The sequence below is a fragment of the Narcine bancroftii genome, chromosome 3 (genome assembly GCF_036971445.1).
Source record: "Narcine bancroftii isolate sNarBan1 chromosome 3, sNarBan1.hap1, whole genome shotgun sequence".
Taxonomy (NCBI): Eukaryota; Metazoa; Chordata; class Chondrichthyes; order Torpediniformes; family Narcinidae; genus Narcine; species Narcine bancroftii.
Genome location: NC_091471.1, coordinates 326,340,186 through 326,356,232, shown reverse-complemented (window position 1 = coordinate 326,356,232; position 16,047 = coordinate 326,340,186). Strand labels below are relative to the sequence as shown.

At 51.2% G+C, this 16,047-nt stretch overlaps 1 protein-coding gene across 2 annotated transcripts; it reads left to right on the top strand.

Annotated features, from left to right (window-relative positions):
• The first annotated feature begins 305 nt into the window (after positions 1-305).
• Positions 306-15,954, top strand: LOC138759127 (selenide, water dikinase 1-like). Of its 2 annotated transcripts, none has more exons than XM_069929085.1 (8): positions 306-572; positions 1,466-1,569; positions 3,028-3,135; positions 3,234-3,388; positions 3,553-3,643; positions 4,099-4,198; positions 8,448-8,660; positions 14,440-15,954. In XM_069929085.1, the coding sequence occupies exons 2-8, from the start codon at positions 1,474-1,476 to the stop codon at positions 14,658-14,660; spliced, it is 984 nt and encodes a 327-aa protein (XP_069785186.1). In that variant the 5' UTR covers positions 306-572; positions 1,466-1,473; the 3' UTR covers positions 14,661-15,954. The 2 variants fall into 2 exon arrangements, with proteins under 2 accessions (XP_069785186.1, XP_069785187.1); XM_069929086.1 differs by lacking the exon at positions 306-572 and adding an exon at positions 943-1,029.
• Positions 15,955-16,047: the final 93 nt, after the last annotated feature.

Here is a 16,047-nt window from a genome sequence, read left to right as displayed (position 1 = left end):
TCTCGAGCGAAATCTGTGAAGGTACTTCTGTTTCTCACAAATGAAGTGTTTGAAAACCATTGGGGCTCCCCTCCTTCGCAGATGCGTGGACGAGCCCCGTCCGGCAGCTTGGCGAGAGACTGTCCGCGCAGGCGCACAGCCGGCAACAAGAAACGGAGGAGGCTGAACGCGCAGGTGCAAAGCCGGCAGCTCGAGGAATGGGAGGTGGGGTTGCTGGCCGCGCAGGGAAAAGCGGGGCAGTCCAGCGCGAAGCGAGGGCAAAGAGGGATTGACTGCGCAGGCGCGACGGTGGGCGAGCGGCGCATGCGCATTGACTTCACGGCGGCCTAAGGAGGACATGGCGGCGGCAGCCTTCCAGCGTCCATTCGACCCCGAAGACCACGACCTGGACAAGGGGTTCCGGCTGACGGCGCTCTCTGACCTGAAGGGATGAGGGTGCAAGGTCCCGCAGGAGGTGCTGCTCAAACTCCTGCAGGGACTCGGGCCCGAGCCGCAGCCCGATGCCGGGGCCGCAGGCGCGGGCGACGACGACGGCGGCGGCCAGTTTCTCGGCACCGTCCTGCCGCGGATCGGTGAGTGTTCGCCATCGCCAGCCGATGAGCCCAGAGGCGTTGGCCCACCCACCAACCAATCGACAGCCACGCTGTGAGATGGATAGCGCACCATCTAATCCAGACGGGGGGGGGGGGAGAGCATTGCTCTGAGTGACGGGTGCGCCAGCCAATCAGTGCAAGCTGAGCGCTGCTTGACTGAACTGACGGCCAGCCACAGTGATGAACTGGGCGGGTGATGGGTTTTGGTCTGATTGACGTGGGATACGTCCAATCAGGAGTGGAAAGTGGACCAAATTGATTTACTATTGGCCTAGCGCTTAAAGCCCACCTCTGCCTTCGAGAAATAAACACAACAGGAGCTTTCTGATACGACAGGACAATGAACCTTGAATGGCAGCCAACAACTTTTGGCCTGCAACGATTTGATTTCTTATCACCTCACCCAACAGGACGTACACGACAATATCTTGTCAGGGTGAACAGAGAACTTGGGGCTTGGCAGCGAGCAACCTACAAGGAGGCAGACTCCCAGCCCTACCCTCCCTGTCTCTGTAACCCCCTCCAGTCCCACCCCGTTTCTGTAACCTTCCCTTGTCCCCTACATCCCTCCCCATCTCTGTAACCCCCCTCCTGTCCCCTACACCCCTCCATGTCTGTAACCCCCTCCAGTCCCCGACATCCCTCCCTGTCTCTATAACCCCCTCCTGTCCCCGACATCCCTTCCCGTCTCTATAACCCCCTCTGGTCCCCTACACCTTACCTTGTCTATGTAACCCCCTTCTGGACCCCTACACCCCTCCCTGTCTCAACCCCTCCCTCCAGTCCCCTACACCCCTCCCTGTCTCTGTAACCCTCTCTGGTCCCCAACACCTCTCCCTCTTTCTGTAACACTCTCCTGTCCTCTGTTTCAGGGATCGGGATGGACTCCTGTGTGATCCCGCTACGGCACGGCGGTCTCTCCCTCGTCCAGACAACTGATTTCTTCTACCCTCTAGTTGATGACCCCTATATGATGGTAGGTGACCAACGGGTCTTTGCTTTGTGGTGTGGGGTACAGTACTGATGGGGATGGGTTTGTCAATGTGTGACACCAGGGTACAGTACTAGTGGGTACAGGTCTGTCACTGTAAAACTGGGGTACAGTACTGGTGGGGACAGGTCTGTCACTGTGTAACACCAGGGTACAGTGCTGGTGGGAACAGGTTCTGTCACTGTATAACACTGGGGTACAGTACTGGTGGGGACGGGTCTGTTACTGTATAACACTGGGACATAGTTCTGGTGGGGATGAGTTTGTCACTGTGTAGCTCCGGGGTACAGTACTTGGTGTGGGTCTGTCACTGTATAACACTGAGGTATAGTCTGGAGAGGACAGGTCTGTCACTGTGTAACACCGGGGTACAGTACTAGTGGGGTGGGGACAGGGATGGGTCTGTTGCTGTGTAACACCGGGGTACAGTACTAGGTGTGGGTCTGTCACTGTATAACACTGAGGTATAGTCTGGTGAGGATAGGTCTGTCACAGTACTGGTGGGGATGGATCTGACACTGTATAACACTGTGATACAGTACTGGTGGGGACAGGTCTGTTACTGTATAACACCGGACATAGTTCTGGTGGGGATAAGTGTGTCACTCTGTAGCTCCGGGGTACAGTATTGGTGGGGATGAGTTTGTCACTGTGTAACACTGGGGTACAGTACTGGTGGGGACAGGTCTGTTACTGTATAACACTGGACATAGTTCTGGTGGGGATGAGTTTGTCACTGTGTAGCTCCGGGGTACAGTACTGGTGGAGAGTGGTTTGTCACTGTGTAACATCGGAGTACAGTACTAGTGGGGACGAGTCTGTCACTGTATAACACTGGGGTATAGTACTGGTGGGGACGGATTATCTAACCCAGTGGTTCTCAACCTCTTTCTTTCCACTCACATACCACTTTAAGTAATCCCGATGCCATTCATGCTCTGTGATTAATAAGGGATTGGTTAAGGTGGGATGTGGGTGTGAAAGGAAGGTTGAGAATCACTGCTCTAGACTCGATTGTTACTGAAATATTTGGCTTGAGAAAACTTGTCATTGGCCCATTTCCTTTGAAGTTATGAAACCATGCACATAACAAGTCAGTTAGGTACGAGGAAAAGAGTGGTTTTCAAACCTTTTCTACTGATCTAACCTTTGTTCCTCATCTCTCTCTTTCTGCCTCGCCTTCCCTCCCTAACCCTGATCTCTTTTTCCTCTCTCCCTCCCCATGCGTCCCACCTCTTGTCTCTCACTCTCTTTCTGTCTCTCTTCACTCTGCATCTTTCTCTTTGACTCTCTCCACTCTGCATCTCCTCTCCTCTCTCACTCCGTCTCTATCTTTCTCACTCTCTCCTTCCCTCCCCCTGAACACTGCCCCTCTCCATCCCACCCTTCTAACCACACCCCCCCCCCCCCGCATTCCACTCCCCATCTCTCCACTGTCCCCAGGGCCGTATTGCGTGCGCCAACGTGCTGAGTGACCTCTACGCCATGGGCATCACAGAATGTGACAACATGCTGATGCTGCTGAGTGTCAGCCAGAAGATGACAGAGAAGGTGAGGGGTGAGGTGTTGGGAGACCAGAGGGGGTGGCGAAGAGCCCAAGGGTGGGGAGAGTTGCCACGGGTAACAGCCTACCACTTCTCTCCTGGCAGGAGCGGGACAAGGTGGTGCCGCTGATGATCCGGGGTTTCAAGGATGCTGCGGAGGAAGGGGGCACATCGGTGACGGGCGGGCAGACCGTGGTCAACCCTTGGATCATCATCGGGGGTGTCGCCACAGTCGTGTGTCAGCCTAACGAGTTCATCATGTGAGTTTACCTCTCGCCCTTCTCTCCCCTCACCTCCCTCTCCTCCTTGCCCCATTCCCCTTCTCCACCAGGATGGGGAATCGCCTTGTTAGGAGTATATTTGGTATATTTCTTCTGAATAGTGTCTGCTGCCCCCTGTTGACTCCTCTCTCCCTCACCCCCAGGCCTGACAATGCTGTTCCAGGAGATGTGTTGGTGCTGACAAAGCCGCTGGGGACCCAGGTGGCTGTTAACAGCCACCAGTGGTTGGAGAACGTGAGTTTTGGTCTTCAGGTGGGGGGAATCCGATGCTCAGCACCCACCTGCGAGCAGTCACCTCACTGGGTTTGTTTTGTTTTCAATGGCCTGGCAGATTGAGAGGGGTTGAATGGCCTTTCCCTCTCCCTCCAGGATAACAGGCCAGAGAGAGGCTGAACAGACTTTGTTCTGTCCACTGGAGTAGCAGTGAGGTCCTGAACAACATCCTGTCAATGGGATAGCAGGAGGAGAGGGGCTGAACAGTATTCTGTTCACCGTGATAGCAGAATGATTGAGGCTGAACTGCCTTCTGTTCACAGTGGTAGCAGAGTGATTGGGGCTGAACAGCCTTATGTTCACCAGGGTATTGGGGGGAGACGGGCTGAATGTCCTGTCCACTGGGGTAGCAGGCCAGAGAGGAATTGAATGGTCTCACCCCAACGCCTGACGACCCCTCCCTCCCTCCCCTGCAGCCGGAGAAGTGGAACAAAATAAAGCTGGTCGTTTCACAAGAGGACGTGGAACTAGCGTACCAGGATGCCATGTTCAACATGGCCCGCCTCAACCGCACAGGTAACGCCCCCCAATCTCCCACCGTTTCGACCCAGTCTTCCCCTGCCCCAGGGAATCCGTCCACCTCTCCACTCCCGCAGTGGATCTGTCCGCCTCCCCCACCCCCAACATTGGAACCTGTCCCAATCTAACCCATCCCAGTCTCCCCCTCCCTCAGGGAACTGCCCCAGACCCTACCCCAACATCCCTTCCCTCCTCATCCCCTGCACCACGCCCCCCACGTGCACGCCCCCCACGTGCTCTCCCCCCACCCTCGTCCTCACCCATCATGTTCCCCCTCCCCCCCATGACCCCCAATCACCCAACACAGTACAACCCAGTCACATCAGACTTGATCGGACATTGGGCGGCGTGGTTGTTGTGGCGGTTAGCGTAACGGGGTTCGAATCCCATGCTGTCGGAGTTGGTACATTCTCCCTGTGTCTGCGTGGTGTTTCCCTGTAGGGGCTATGGTTTCCTCCCACCCTTCAAAACATCCTGGGGGTTGTAGAGTCAATGGGGTGTAAAATGGGTGGCACAAGAAGGCCTTGTTACCGTGCTGTACTTCTAAATTTAAAGTGAACACTTCCTATATTAGCAACTGTTTGCCCAGACTTCTCACAACCAAGGACAATGTGCTACGCACCGTTCCTTATCTAATGTGGGCACAGCTCAGATGCTGTTGACAGCCCCGATCCTATGTGGTGCACATCTTACCAGTGAATCATCCAGCATTGTCCACAGTGGTGTCCGTCTCAGAGCCGAGGAGCAAAAGATGCTGCACGTGAAGGACTTTGTAGTGCAGTGAGCTGGAGGATCCAGATCGGGTCATCACTAGGTGGTTACAGGGGTTGTTGGTCAGGTGTGCACTCATGGGTGGGCGGAGTCCGACCTTGAGTAGCAGGTGATACAACCTCCGACCTGGTTCCAGTCAGAGAGGTCACGTGACCCTCCACAATCCACACTTCCTTGATGGACTGCATTTTTTCCCTGCCGTAAAGGCAAACAAAGAGCCGCTGCCCGGTGCCCCTAACGATAGGAAAAAGAGAAGCCAAAGAGAGACCCTTCAGAGATACTGAGTGTCTGTGGATTCTCCTCCAGCACTCGGCTCAGACTCCTGTTCGATCCATCGGCCACCCGAGCTCCAGATCTGAACCTCTGACATGCTTGTCACCTGCCTGCCTCAGCAACTTCTTGAGTACCTGGTTCCCACGAGCCAGTCTCCAGCAGCTCGCGGCCTGTATTGGTCCCCAAAGCCCTTGTGTTCCCTAGAGTCATCATTGACTCTGTGAGCTTTCAGACTTTTACACTCCCCTCCCTACCCTGATCTTAGAATACACTTCGACGAGGCCAGTGCTGCAAGGACACAGATTCCAGCCTGTCCCTACAAAGATCTTTGACTGCATGGGCTTCCACCGGGTGCTCCTGCTTCCTCCCACTCTCCAAAACGTACGGGGTTTGTCGGTTAATTTTGCGGCTCAGGTTTAAATGGCTGGATTGTGTTTCTACCATGTTGTAAATAAAGTTTTTTAAAAAACCCTGTTTTGAAGGTTGGGAGGAAACCGGAGCCTGCGGGGAAAGCCCACGGGGAGAACATACATTCACCTGACAGCGCGGGATTCGAATCCTGGTCCCGATCGCTGAAACAGCATTGTGCTAACCGTTACACCAGGGTGATTCCAGGAATGAAGGGGTTGGCCTCTGAGGAGAAATAGGGGCAATTGGGACTGTACTTGCTGGAATTGAGAAGAACGAGAGGGGACTTTATAGTAATGTATAAAATTATGAAAGGCATAGATAAGATAGAGGTCAGTAAGTTGTTTGCATTGGTGGGAGAGAGACCAGACCGAGGGGCATCGCTTAAAGATCCAGGTGAGTAAATTGTGGACGGAGATGCTTTTCCCGCAGGGTGGTGAATCTGTGGAATTCGCTGAAGTAGTGGAGGTGACCTCAGTCAATATATTTAAGACCAGGTTGGATAGATTTCTACATCGTTGGGGAATTGAGGGATATGGGGAAAAGGCAGGACGATGGAGATGAGCCCGTCGTCAGATCAGCTGTGATCACGTTGAAGTGGCATAGCAGACTTGATGGGCTGGATAGCCGACTCCTGCTCCTGTCCTAACCACAAGGATATTGCCAGGACCTGAGCAACTGAGTTGCAGGGAAAGGTCAAACAGGTGATGACTTTATCCCCTGGAGTGGAGAAGAACAAGGGGAGATTTGATAGATTATGTTGGGCCAAGAGCAGTGGTTCTCAACCTTCCCTTCTTGCTCACACACAACCTTAAGTAATCCCTATGCCATAGGTGTTCTGTGATTGGTCGTCACCTTTATTGCTCGTACCACAGTAAAAACGGGATAGTGTTCCTACAGGACCATGGAGCATATTTACAAAAATAGGTTAAATACATTGAAATATTAAGACGTATACAGTAAAAGTCCACGGTACTCTATCCATTTATGTTCTGGGAATTCAGGAGCCTGATGGCTTGAGGGGAAATCTGTTGCCCCCTCTGGACGTAAGGGCCCGAGTGCTGCAGTACCTCCTACCAGATGGCAGAAAGGAGAGCAGTTTACGTGAGGGGCATGTGGAGTCCTTCACAATGTTTATTGTCTTCCGCATGTATCGAGTGTTGTCAACGTCTTCCATGGTAGGAAGAAGTCCCTCAAGTGATCTTTCCCGCTGACTTCACTATCCTCCACTCGGTTTTGAGGTCCGAGGGAGTACAGCTTCCAAACCAGGCAGTGATGCAGTTGCACAGAATGCTCTCAATTCATCCTCTGTAGAATGTAGTTAGGATGGAGGGTGGGAGATGAAACTCCCTCAGCCTTCGCAGGAAGTAGAGGCGCTGCTGGGCTTTCTTGGATATGGAGCTGGTGTTAAGGGACCGGGTGAGTTCTCCACCAAGTGCACTCCAGGGAACCTCAATGGTGGAGCCGTCAATGGTCAGTGGAGCGTGGCCCCCGCCCCCACCCCGGGCCCTGCTGAAGTCGACAATCATCTCCTTTTATTAATGTTCAGATACAGGTTGTTGGCTTTGCACCAGCCCATTAGCAACTGCACCTCATCTCTGTACACTGACTCCTCATTCTTACTGATCAGGCCCACCACGGTCATGTCATCAGCGAACTTGAGTGGTTCAACCTGTGTTTAGCTGCACAGTCGTGGGTCAACAGAGTGAACAGCATTAAGGGATTACTTAACATGGGATGTGAGTGGAAAGAAAAAGCTCGAGACCCAATTGTTATTGAAATATTTTGTTTGAGTAAACTTGTCATTGGCCCATTTCCTTTGGAGTTCTGAAGGGTGAAAGGGAAAAGCAGATAAGAAGGACAAACCAAGAATGGACGCACAGTGAACAGTCAGGCATTGAGGAATGCAGTAGAATAGAGGGATCAGAAACCTAATTCCCTAAAAGTGGCCTCACAGGTGGACTGGGTCGTAAAGAGAGCTTTTGGCACATTGGCCTTCAGAAATCAAAGTATTGAATCCAGGATTTGGGGTGGTGAGGCCAAATTTGGAGAATTGTGTGCAGTTTTGGTCACTGAACTACAGGAAGGGTAACAATAAGATAGTGCAGAGATTTACCCGGATGTTGCCTGGACTTCAGGAACTGAGTTACAGGGAAAGGTTAAACAGGTTAGGACTTTATTCCCTGGAGTGTAGGAGAATGAGGGGAGATTTGATCAAGGTGTTTAAAATTATGACGGGGAAAGACAGAGTAAATATAGGTTGGCTTTTTCCACTGAGGGTCAGTGAGATGCAAACCAGAGGACATGGGTTAAGAGTGAAAGGGGAAAAGTTTAAATTTTACATATAGCACGGTAATAGGCCATTTCAGCCCACGAGTCCGTGCTGCCCAATTTACACCCAATTAACCTATACCCAGTACATTTTGAACAATGGGAGGAAACATGAGCCCCCACCCTGGGTAAAACCCACGCAGAGAACGTACAAACTCCTTTCTCCCAGCGCTGGATTTAAACCCTGGAACCATTCGCTGGTGCTGTAAAGGTGTTGTGCTAACCAGTAGGCCAACTGTGCCATTTAAGGGGAACTTCTTTGCGCAGAGAGGGGTGGGAGTGTGGAAAGATCTTAAATGAGGGCTCGATTTAGACATTGATGGAAAATATGGACCGGTACGTGCAGGGGTGGGTCATGGTGCGGTTGAAGGACAGTGGGCTGATGGTTTCGGCCTGGCCCAGGAACGCCGAGTCTCTGAGCTGCCGTGGGTTAGCCGTGAGTGACCTCTTCCCCCTTCTGCAGCGGCCGGCCTGATGCACACCTTCAATGCCCATGCTGCCACTGACATCACCGGCTTCGGCATCCTGGGCCACGCGCAGAACCTGGCGAGGCAGCAGCGCAGTGAGGTCTCGTTCGTCATACACAACCTCCCCGTGCTCGCCAAGATGGCGGCCATCAGCAAGGCCTGCGGCAATATGTTCGGCCTCCTGCACGGAACCTCGGCAGAGACCTCCGGTGAGTTAGGGGGGAGGGGGAGATGAGCCTCTTGGCATTCGAACAACGCTACAGGCCCCATGTTTTAACAGTTCTCTTTAAACTCGTTAAAAATGTATCATACACGTCGGCGTTCATGTGCTGTAAGACTGTTGTCTTTACTCTCGTCTGCTGTACCTTACAGTGCAAGGAAAAAGGAGTCCCTTCAGAGACAATATTTTTATTGAAATTGGTTCCATATTGAAAAATCCAGAGTAAAGATGAATACATATTAAATGTCCAAAATAGTATGTTACTCTTAGATCATAACAGTCCATCCAAGGTACCCTGCATTCTCAATTAATCAAATGATATTACAGGAATATTTCATTATTAAAAAGTTAACGGTTCCATTATTGTCACATAATACAACATTTAGAATGTAACATACATGAAATTCTTTAACTTTCTCTACCGTAAGGCAAACAGAGAGTCCCCACTTTGTCCAGCACCCCTCACAGAAATGAGGCCCCAGCAAGGAACGAACTCATGACCCCTGGTTTACACAACCAGTGCCCCTAACAACTGAGCTAGCTGGGCCCTTTTAAAATGCCATGTAGAATGGGGTTAACTTACTTGGTTGAAGATCCGGGGCAGGGCCATTTGAAAGGGCCAAACCAGGTCAAAATCCACCCGGTCCCAAACCTACCTTGGAGGTGGGTCAGGGAAGCCAGTGAGACTTAACCCTGGTGTCCTCCTCCCCCGGGAACAGAAAGAACATGGCCTGTGTGAACAGGTGCCTGTTCAATTGACACACCCCTCCTCACCAGTATTATCGACCCTGCCCCCGGCATTGTATCAACTCCTTGCACAGTCCCGTTGACCCCCAGGGGTCAATCTCATCCACTTTGGAGACACCTTGCTTCAAACCCATCACTAACAACGAAGCTGTTTGGCCAGGAGAGGAAACAAAGAATTACTTATCAAAATGGTAAATCACCTTATTAGTCAACACCCCTGCCTTCCTATGAAATCAGAGCTTCTGAAAGTAATTCATCGGGCTCACGTGTCCAGAGTCAAATGATCTCAGTTTTATGCGGATACCAAGACACAAGAGAAACTTGTCCGCGAACTACTCTTTGCAGACGATGCCGCTTTAGTTGCCCATTCAGAGCCAGCTCTTCAGCGCTTGACGTCCTGTTTTGCGGAAACTGCCAAAATGTTTGGCCTGGAAGTCAGCCTGAAGAAAACTGAGGTCCTCCATCAGCCAGCTCCCCACCATGACTACCAGCCCCCCCACATCTCCATCGGGCACACAAAACTCAAAACGGTCAACCAGTTTACCTATCTCGGCTGCACCATTTCATCAGATGCAAGGATCGACAAAGAGATAGACAACAGACTCGCCAAGGCAAATAGCGCCTTTGGAAGACTACACAAAAGAGTCTGGAAAAACAACCAACTGAAAAACCTCACAAAGATAAGCGTATACAGAGCCGTTGTCATACCCACACTCCTATTCGGCTCCGAATCATGGGTCCTCTACCGGCATCACCTACGGCTCCTAGAACGCTTCCACCAGCGTTGTCTCCGTTCCATCCTCAACATTCATTGGAGCGCCTTCATCCCTAACGTCGAAGTACTCGAGATGGCAGAGGTCGACAGCATCGAGTCCACGCTGCTGAAGATCCAGCTGCGCTGGGTCGGTCACGTCTCCAGAATGGAGGACCGTCGCCTTCCCAAGATCGTGTTATATGGCGAGCTCTCCACTGGCCACCGAGACAGAGGTGCACCAAAGAAGAGGTATAAGGACTGCCTAAAGAAATTTCTTGGTGCCTGCCACATTGACCACCGCCAGTGGGCTGATATCGCCTCAAACCGTGCATCTTGGCGCCTCACAGTTCGGCGGGCAGCAACCTCCTTTGAAGAAGACCGCAGAGCCCACCTCACTGACAAAAGGCAAAGGAGGAAAAACCCAACACCCAACCCCAACCAACCAATTTTCCCCTGCAACCGCTGCAACCGTATCTGCCTGTCCCGCATCGGACTTGTCAGCCACAAACGAGCCTGCTGCTGACGTGGACATTTACCCCCTCCATAAATCTTTGTTCGCGAAGCCAAGCCAAAGAGAGATCCTCCCAGGGGCTAAACATTTCACTCTCCTGCACTCCTATGTCTGCCATGGCCTTGTGTACTCTCCCACTCTGACCACCCACAAACTGGAGGAACAACACCTTATTTTCCATCTGGCCCCCTCCAGCCACATGGCATGAACATCGACTTTTCTGCCTTCCGCTAAACCTGCTCGCCTTTTTCCCCCCTCCCCCCCTTTTCCCAGTTCCACCCACCCAGCCATCCCTCCTCCCACTCATCGTTGCTGTCCCGTCCCTCCTTTCTCCACCTATCATCTCCTGCCCTGGCAACCCCCCCACCCCCAACTCTTCGGATACTTGCCGGCATTTTCTCATTCCTTGAAAGGCTCAGGCCCGAAACGTCAGTTCTGTATCTTTACCGTTGCTACATAAAGGACATTGTTTGACCTGCTGAGCTTCTCCAGTATCTTGTGCTTTTACTTCAACTGTAGTGTCTACAGAACCTTCATGATCTATTTTTCTCCTCGTTGTGATACGAGGAGAGACGCTTAATTATTTCATATGTTCTGGACACGCCAGAGTTGAGAAATATTGGAACAAAGTATTTCGACCTTTCTCTGAACTTTTTATAGTTAATATTAAACCTAATTCTCCCAACTCCTTTATTTGGTATTGTTGGAGAGAATGGCACAATGCCAATGGCATCTGATTTGCATGTATGAGCTTTTATTTCTCTTATGGCCCGGTGGGTGGGTGGTGTTGCTCAGACGGAGGGCCGTTTACCCCGTCTAATCACACTCAGTGGCCACGTGACATCACGTCTAAACTGAAAGACAGTTAGAGGCTCTGTTCCCGATGTGAACGTAAATTTTCAAACTCTGTGGTGACGCTTTTTGAGTTACTTTTATAATTGTTGATTTGTTATGAAGGTAGAACAGTCGACTCATGAGGACATTTATCATTCTGATAAGAATTCTGTCTTTCTTTTCTTTTTGGCCAAACAGCTTCATTCTTGGTCGTGGGTTTAGATTTTCCTTTTTTTATAATAAAATATCAACACATAATCTATTTGATTAAAATGTGGCTGAAATGATGTGATTTAAGTGTAACGTATCCTTTTGAATTTTAACATATATCCGTACGTACTCTGTATTTTTGGATGTGAAATTTCAAGATTAATTTAAAAATTGAAAATAAAGACTCATAAAACGGTCTTCACGGAGTTCACTTTGGAAACGGAGCCTCTAACCTTCTGTAAGTTTAGACGTAACATCACATAGCTACTGAGTGCGATTAGATGGGGTAAACATCCCTCCGACTGACCAACACTGCCCATCGGGCTACGGGAGAAGCAAAAGTTCAGACAGGCAAATCAAATGCCGTTGGAGCTACACCATTCTCTCCAACAATACCAAATAAGGCACTTAAAGGATTAGGCTTAAAATTAACATTAAAAAGTGCAAAGTTTGAAATACTTTGATCCAATATTTCTCAAGGCTCTGGTGTGTTCAGACCAGATGAATTCATGAAGTATCTCAACAAGGAGATAGATAAGCAGTTTGACTTTGGACAAGTGAGCTCTATGTAGGAGGGAGTGGTGGGCATTTAAAGAAGAGAATTTGAACATTACATTCCAAGTTCCTTCAGAGATTAAAAGCTGTAGGTTCTGTTCCCAGGATTTTTAAATTTTATCTAAAGGAGCCCCTCTTATTCCCAATAGACACTGAGTGTCCGTGGATTTGCCTCCAGTGCTCCTGTAGCCTCTGCAGCTGCACAGACTCTCGGCCACCTAAGCGTTTGATGCGATCGGCACCCGAAGCCCCTTCAGGAGCCTCTTGGTGCCCTCTCAAATCCCGGCTCAATACCACGTGGGACCCTCTGCCCATCAGACCCTCACTGGGTCAAAATCATGACAGGAGCAGTCGTAGGCCATTCAGCCCATTGAGTCTACCCCACATTTCAATCATGATTTGATCCGTTCTGCCACTTGGCCTTCTCCCCAGAACCTTTGATGCCTTGGCTCATCAAGAAAATACACCCAATGACTCAGTCTCCACGACCGCCTGTGGTGGCAACTCATTCCACAGACTCAACCCCCTCTGGCTGAAGAAATCTCTGTTCTAAGTGGACATTCTTCAATCCTGAAGTTGTGCTCTCTTGTGCTGGACTCTCCCACTGTGGAGCAACAACCTTTCTCCATCTGTCCACACATTTCAACATCAAAATGTTTCAATGAGATCCCCCCCAACAAATTCAGGCCAAGAGCCGTCAAGCGCTCCTCATATGATAACCCTTTCATTCCTGGAGCAAACCTCTGAACCCTCTCCAACGTCCACATGTTCTTCAACGAGGAGCCCAAAATTGCTCACGATGCTCCGTGTGAGGCCTCAACATCACATCCCTGCTCTTGGATTCGATTCTTCTCAAAATGAACGCCAGCATCGCGTTTGCCTTCTTCACCCCCAACTCTACCTGCAAGTTCACCTTCAGGTGCACAAGTAAACAACCATACAACAATGCAGCACAGAAACAGGACCTTCTAGTCTGTGCTTAACTATTCTGTTCTGCCTAGTCCCACTGACTGGCACCCTCCATACCCCTCCCATCCACATACCTGTCCAAATTCTTCTTAGAATTGAGCCTGCATTTCCCTCTTCAGCTCATTCCACCCTCTTTGTGTGAAGAGATTCCCCTAAACTTTTCCCCTTTCACCCTTAACTCATGTCCTCTGGTTTGGATCTCACTGACCCTCAGTAGGGAAAAGCTGACTGACATTTACTCTGTTTACCCTCATAATTTTAAACACTTCCATCAAATCTCCCCTCATTCCCTCTATCCTCCAGGGAATAAAGTCCGAATCTGTTTAACCTTTCCCTGTAACTTAGTTCCTGAAGTCTGGCAATGTCCCAGTAAATCTTCTCTGCCCTCTTTCTATCTTATTGATATCTTTCCTGTAGTTCTGTGACCAAAACTGCACACAATTCTCCAAATTTGGCCCCACCAATGTCTTGTACAACTTTACCATCACATCCCAACTCCTGAACTCGATACTTTGATTTCTGAAGGCCAATAGTTCTCTTTACGACCCCATCCACCTGTGATGCCACTTTCAGGGAATGATGTCTCTGTATTCTTGGATCCCTCTGTTCTACCACACTCCTCAGTGCCCGACCGTTTACCGTGTACATCCTCTCTTGCTTTGCCCTTCCAAAATGCATTAAACTCCATCTGCCATTTTGGAGCCCATTTTTCCAGCTGGTCCAGATCCCTCCACAAGCTTCGGAAACCTCCCTCGCTGTCCACAACAGTGTCATCAGCAAAGTTGCTGATCCAATTTCCCACATCATCATCCCACCACTCTCAGTGGAAAGAAGTTTCACCCTAAACTTTTCCCCTTTCACCCTTAACCCGTGGCCTCTGGTTTGTATCTCACTGACCCTCAGTGGGAAAAAGCCGTCCTACATTGACTCTGTCCCCCTCATTATTTTAAACACCTCCATTAAATCTCCCCTCACTCTACGCTCCAGGGTATAAAGTCCGAACCTGTTTGACGTTTCCCTGGAACTCAGTCCCTGAAGTCCGGCAACATCCTGTTAAGATCACACAATGAACTCTTTTCCGACGTGTTCTGCACAACGTGGATTAGGAGTTTTGGCTGCGCTGTCTCTTACCACTAGCTGTATTGTAAAGGCGCTGTCTCCCTCCTCTTTCCCCCTTCCCCCACCCAGGTGGCCTGCTGATATGCCTTCCCCGCGAGCAGGCAGCTCGCTTCTGCGCTGAGATCAAGTCTCCCAAATACGGCGAGGGACACCAGGCCTGGATCATCGGTATCGTGGAGAAGGGCAACCGGACGGCCCGCATCATTGACAAGCCCAGGATCATCGAGGTGGCTCCACGAGGGGCCTCGTCACCCCAGGACAACAACGCCAGCCCCGAGGCCCCCTCCTAAAGATGGCCGCAACATCCTTCCCGCACCCCCCAGCCTAGCCGTGGAGAGCAACTCTTCTCTGTGACCTTCCCTCCCCCCAACTCCCAGTCAATGGTGTTCCCTCTATAACCTTCCCTCACTCCAGTGTTCCCTCTGTAACTTTCCCCCACTCCCAGTCAATGGTGTTCCCTCTATAAGCTTCTCTCACTCCAGTGTTCCTTCTGCAACCTTCCCCCACTCCCAGTCAATGGTGTTCCCTCTATAACCATCCCTCACTCCAGTGTTCCCTCTGTCACCTTCACCCCAATCCCAGTCAACGGTGCTTTCTCCATAACCTTCTACCCCTCCTGAACAGTGTTCCCTCTGTAACCTTCCTCCTCCGGTATTCCCTCTAATTGTCCCCCAAACTCCCACTCGATGGTGTTCCCGCTATAACCTTTCTCCCACTCTGCTGTTCTCTGTAACCTTTCCTACACTTTACCCTCCCCCCGCAACTGCCAGACAATGGTGTCCCCTCATCCCATCACACCCCGTCCCCACTCGACAGCGTCCCATCTATAACCTTCCCAGACCCAGTCTCCCAGCCGTGGAACAGATCGGCGGGAGGAGTGAAGAGGGGGGAGGATCCCTGGCCGAGGCCGTTTGGGGAAGTGGCCCCTTTTCTACCATTATCGTCCGAGTGAACCTCCCTCCCCCTTCGCTTCAGACCTCCGTTACTTCAGCCGATCAAGCATTCGGCAGACGCCCACCGTCTACCGGGGGGGGAGACCCCTCCTCGTGAGCCGACGACAATGTTACGTCAGTCGCAGCCTTTCACCCGTTTAAAATTCTCCCTTTTGACATCATTCGCCCCCCCTCCCCGCGAGAGGTGCCTGTGCTCTCCCGTGCAATCGACAGAAGCCTCCCCCCCCCCCCAGAGGTGTGAATTTTAAATCGTTTCCCGATTTTGTACAGGATCTAGATGTAAAAAAAATCAACCCCTCCCCCTTCCCCCTCTCTCCCACCCTTGTTTGAGCAGCTGGGGCAGGGAGAGGAGGGAAAGGTTTGCCTCCAGCTGATGAGGGGATTTTTTTTTCTCCCCGCCTCACATCTACCCCCTCCCTACCGCCCCCCCGTCGAGCCCACCCCGCCCTCTGCCCATGACGCCTCTCCCCTCAACCGCGCCCCCTCCCGTATGAGGGGCGACGGGGAGTGGCCGATCTCGAGAGGGCCGCATGGGAAGGGAATACGGGGAGGGGTGAAGGAGGGGAGGAGTGTCTGGCCAGACCCATTCCTTACCCTCATCACAGGGAACAATAAAATGATTTTTACAAAATTCTTGTTTGTGTCTGTGCGTATAGAGATATTACTCCCCCCCCAGAGAGAGGAGACACCGGTCAGTGTACAGATATCCCTCTGAGGGAGAGGG

What these genes read in the sequence shown, in the direction of transcription:
- LOC138759127 (XM_069929085.1), top strand. Translation starts at nt 1,474, where the DNA reads ATGGACTCCTGTGTGATCCCGCTACGGCACGGCGGTCTCTCCCTCGTC. An exon ending in TTGATGACCCCTATATGATG is followed by an intron (nt 1,570 to 3,027) that starts GTAGGTGACCAA and finishes CACTGTCCCCAG; the next exon opens with GGCCGTATTGCGTGCGCCAA. An exon ending in CAGCCTAACGAGTTCATCAT is followed by an intron (nt 3,389 to 3,552) that starts GTGAGTTTACCT and finishes CCTCACCCCCAG; the next exon opens with GCCTGACAATGCTGTTCCAG.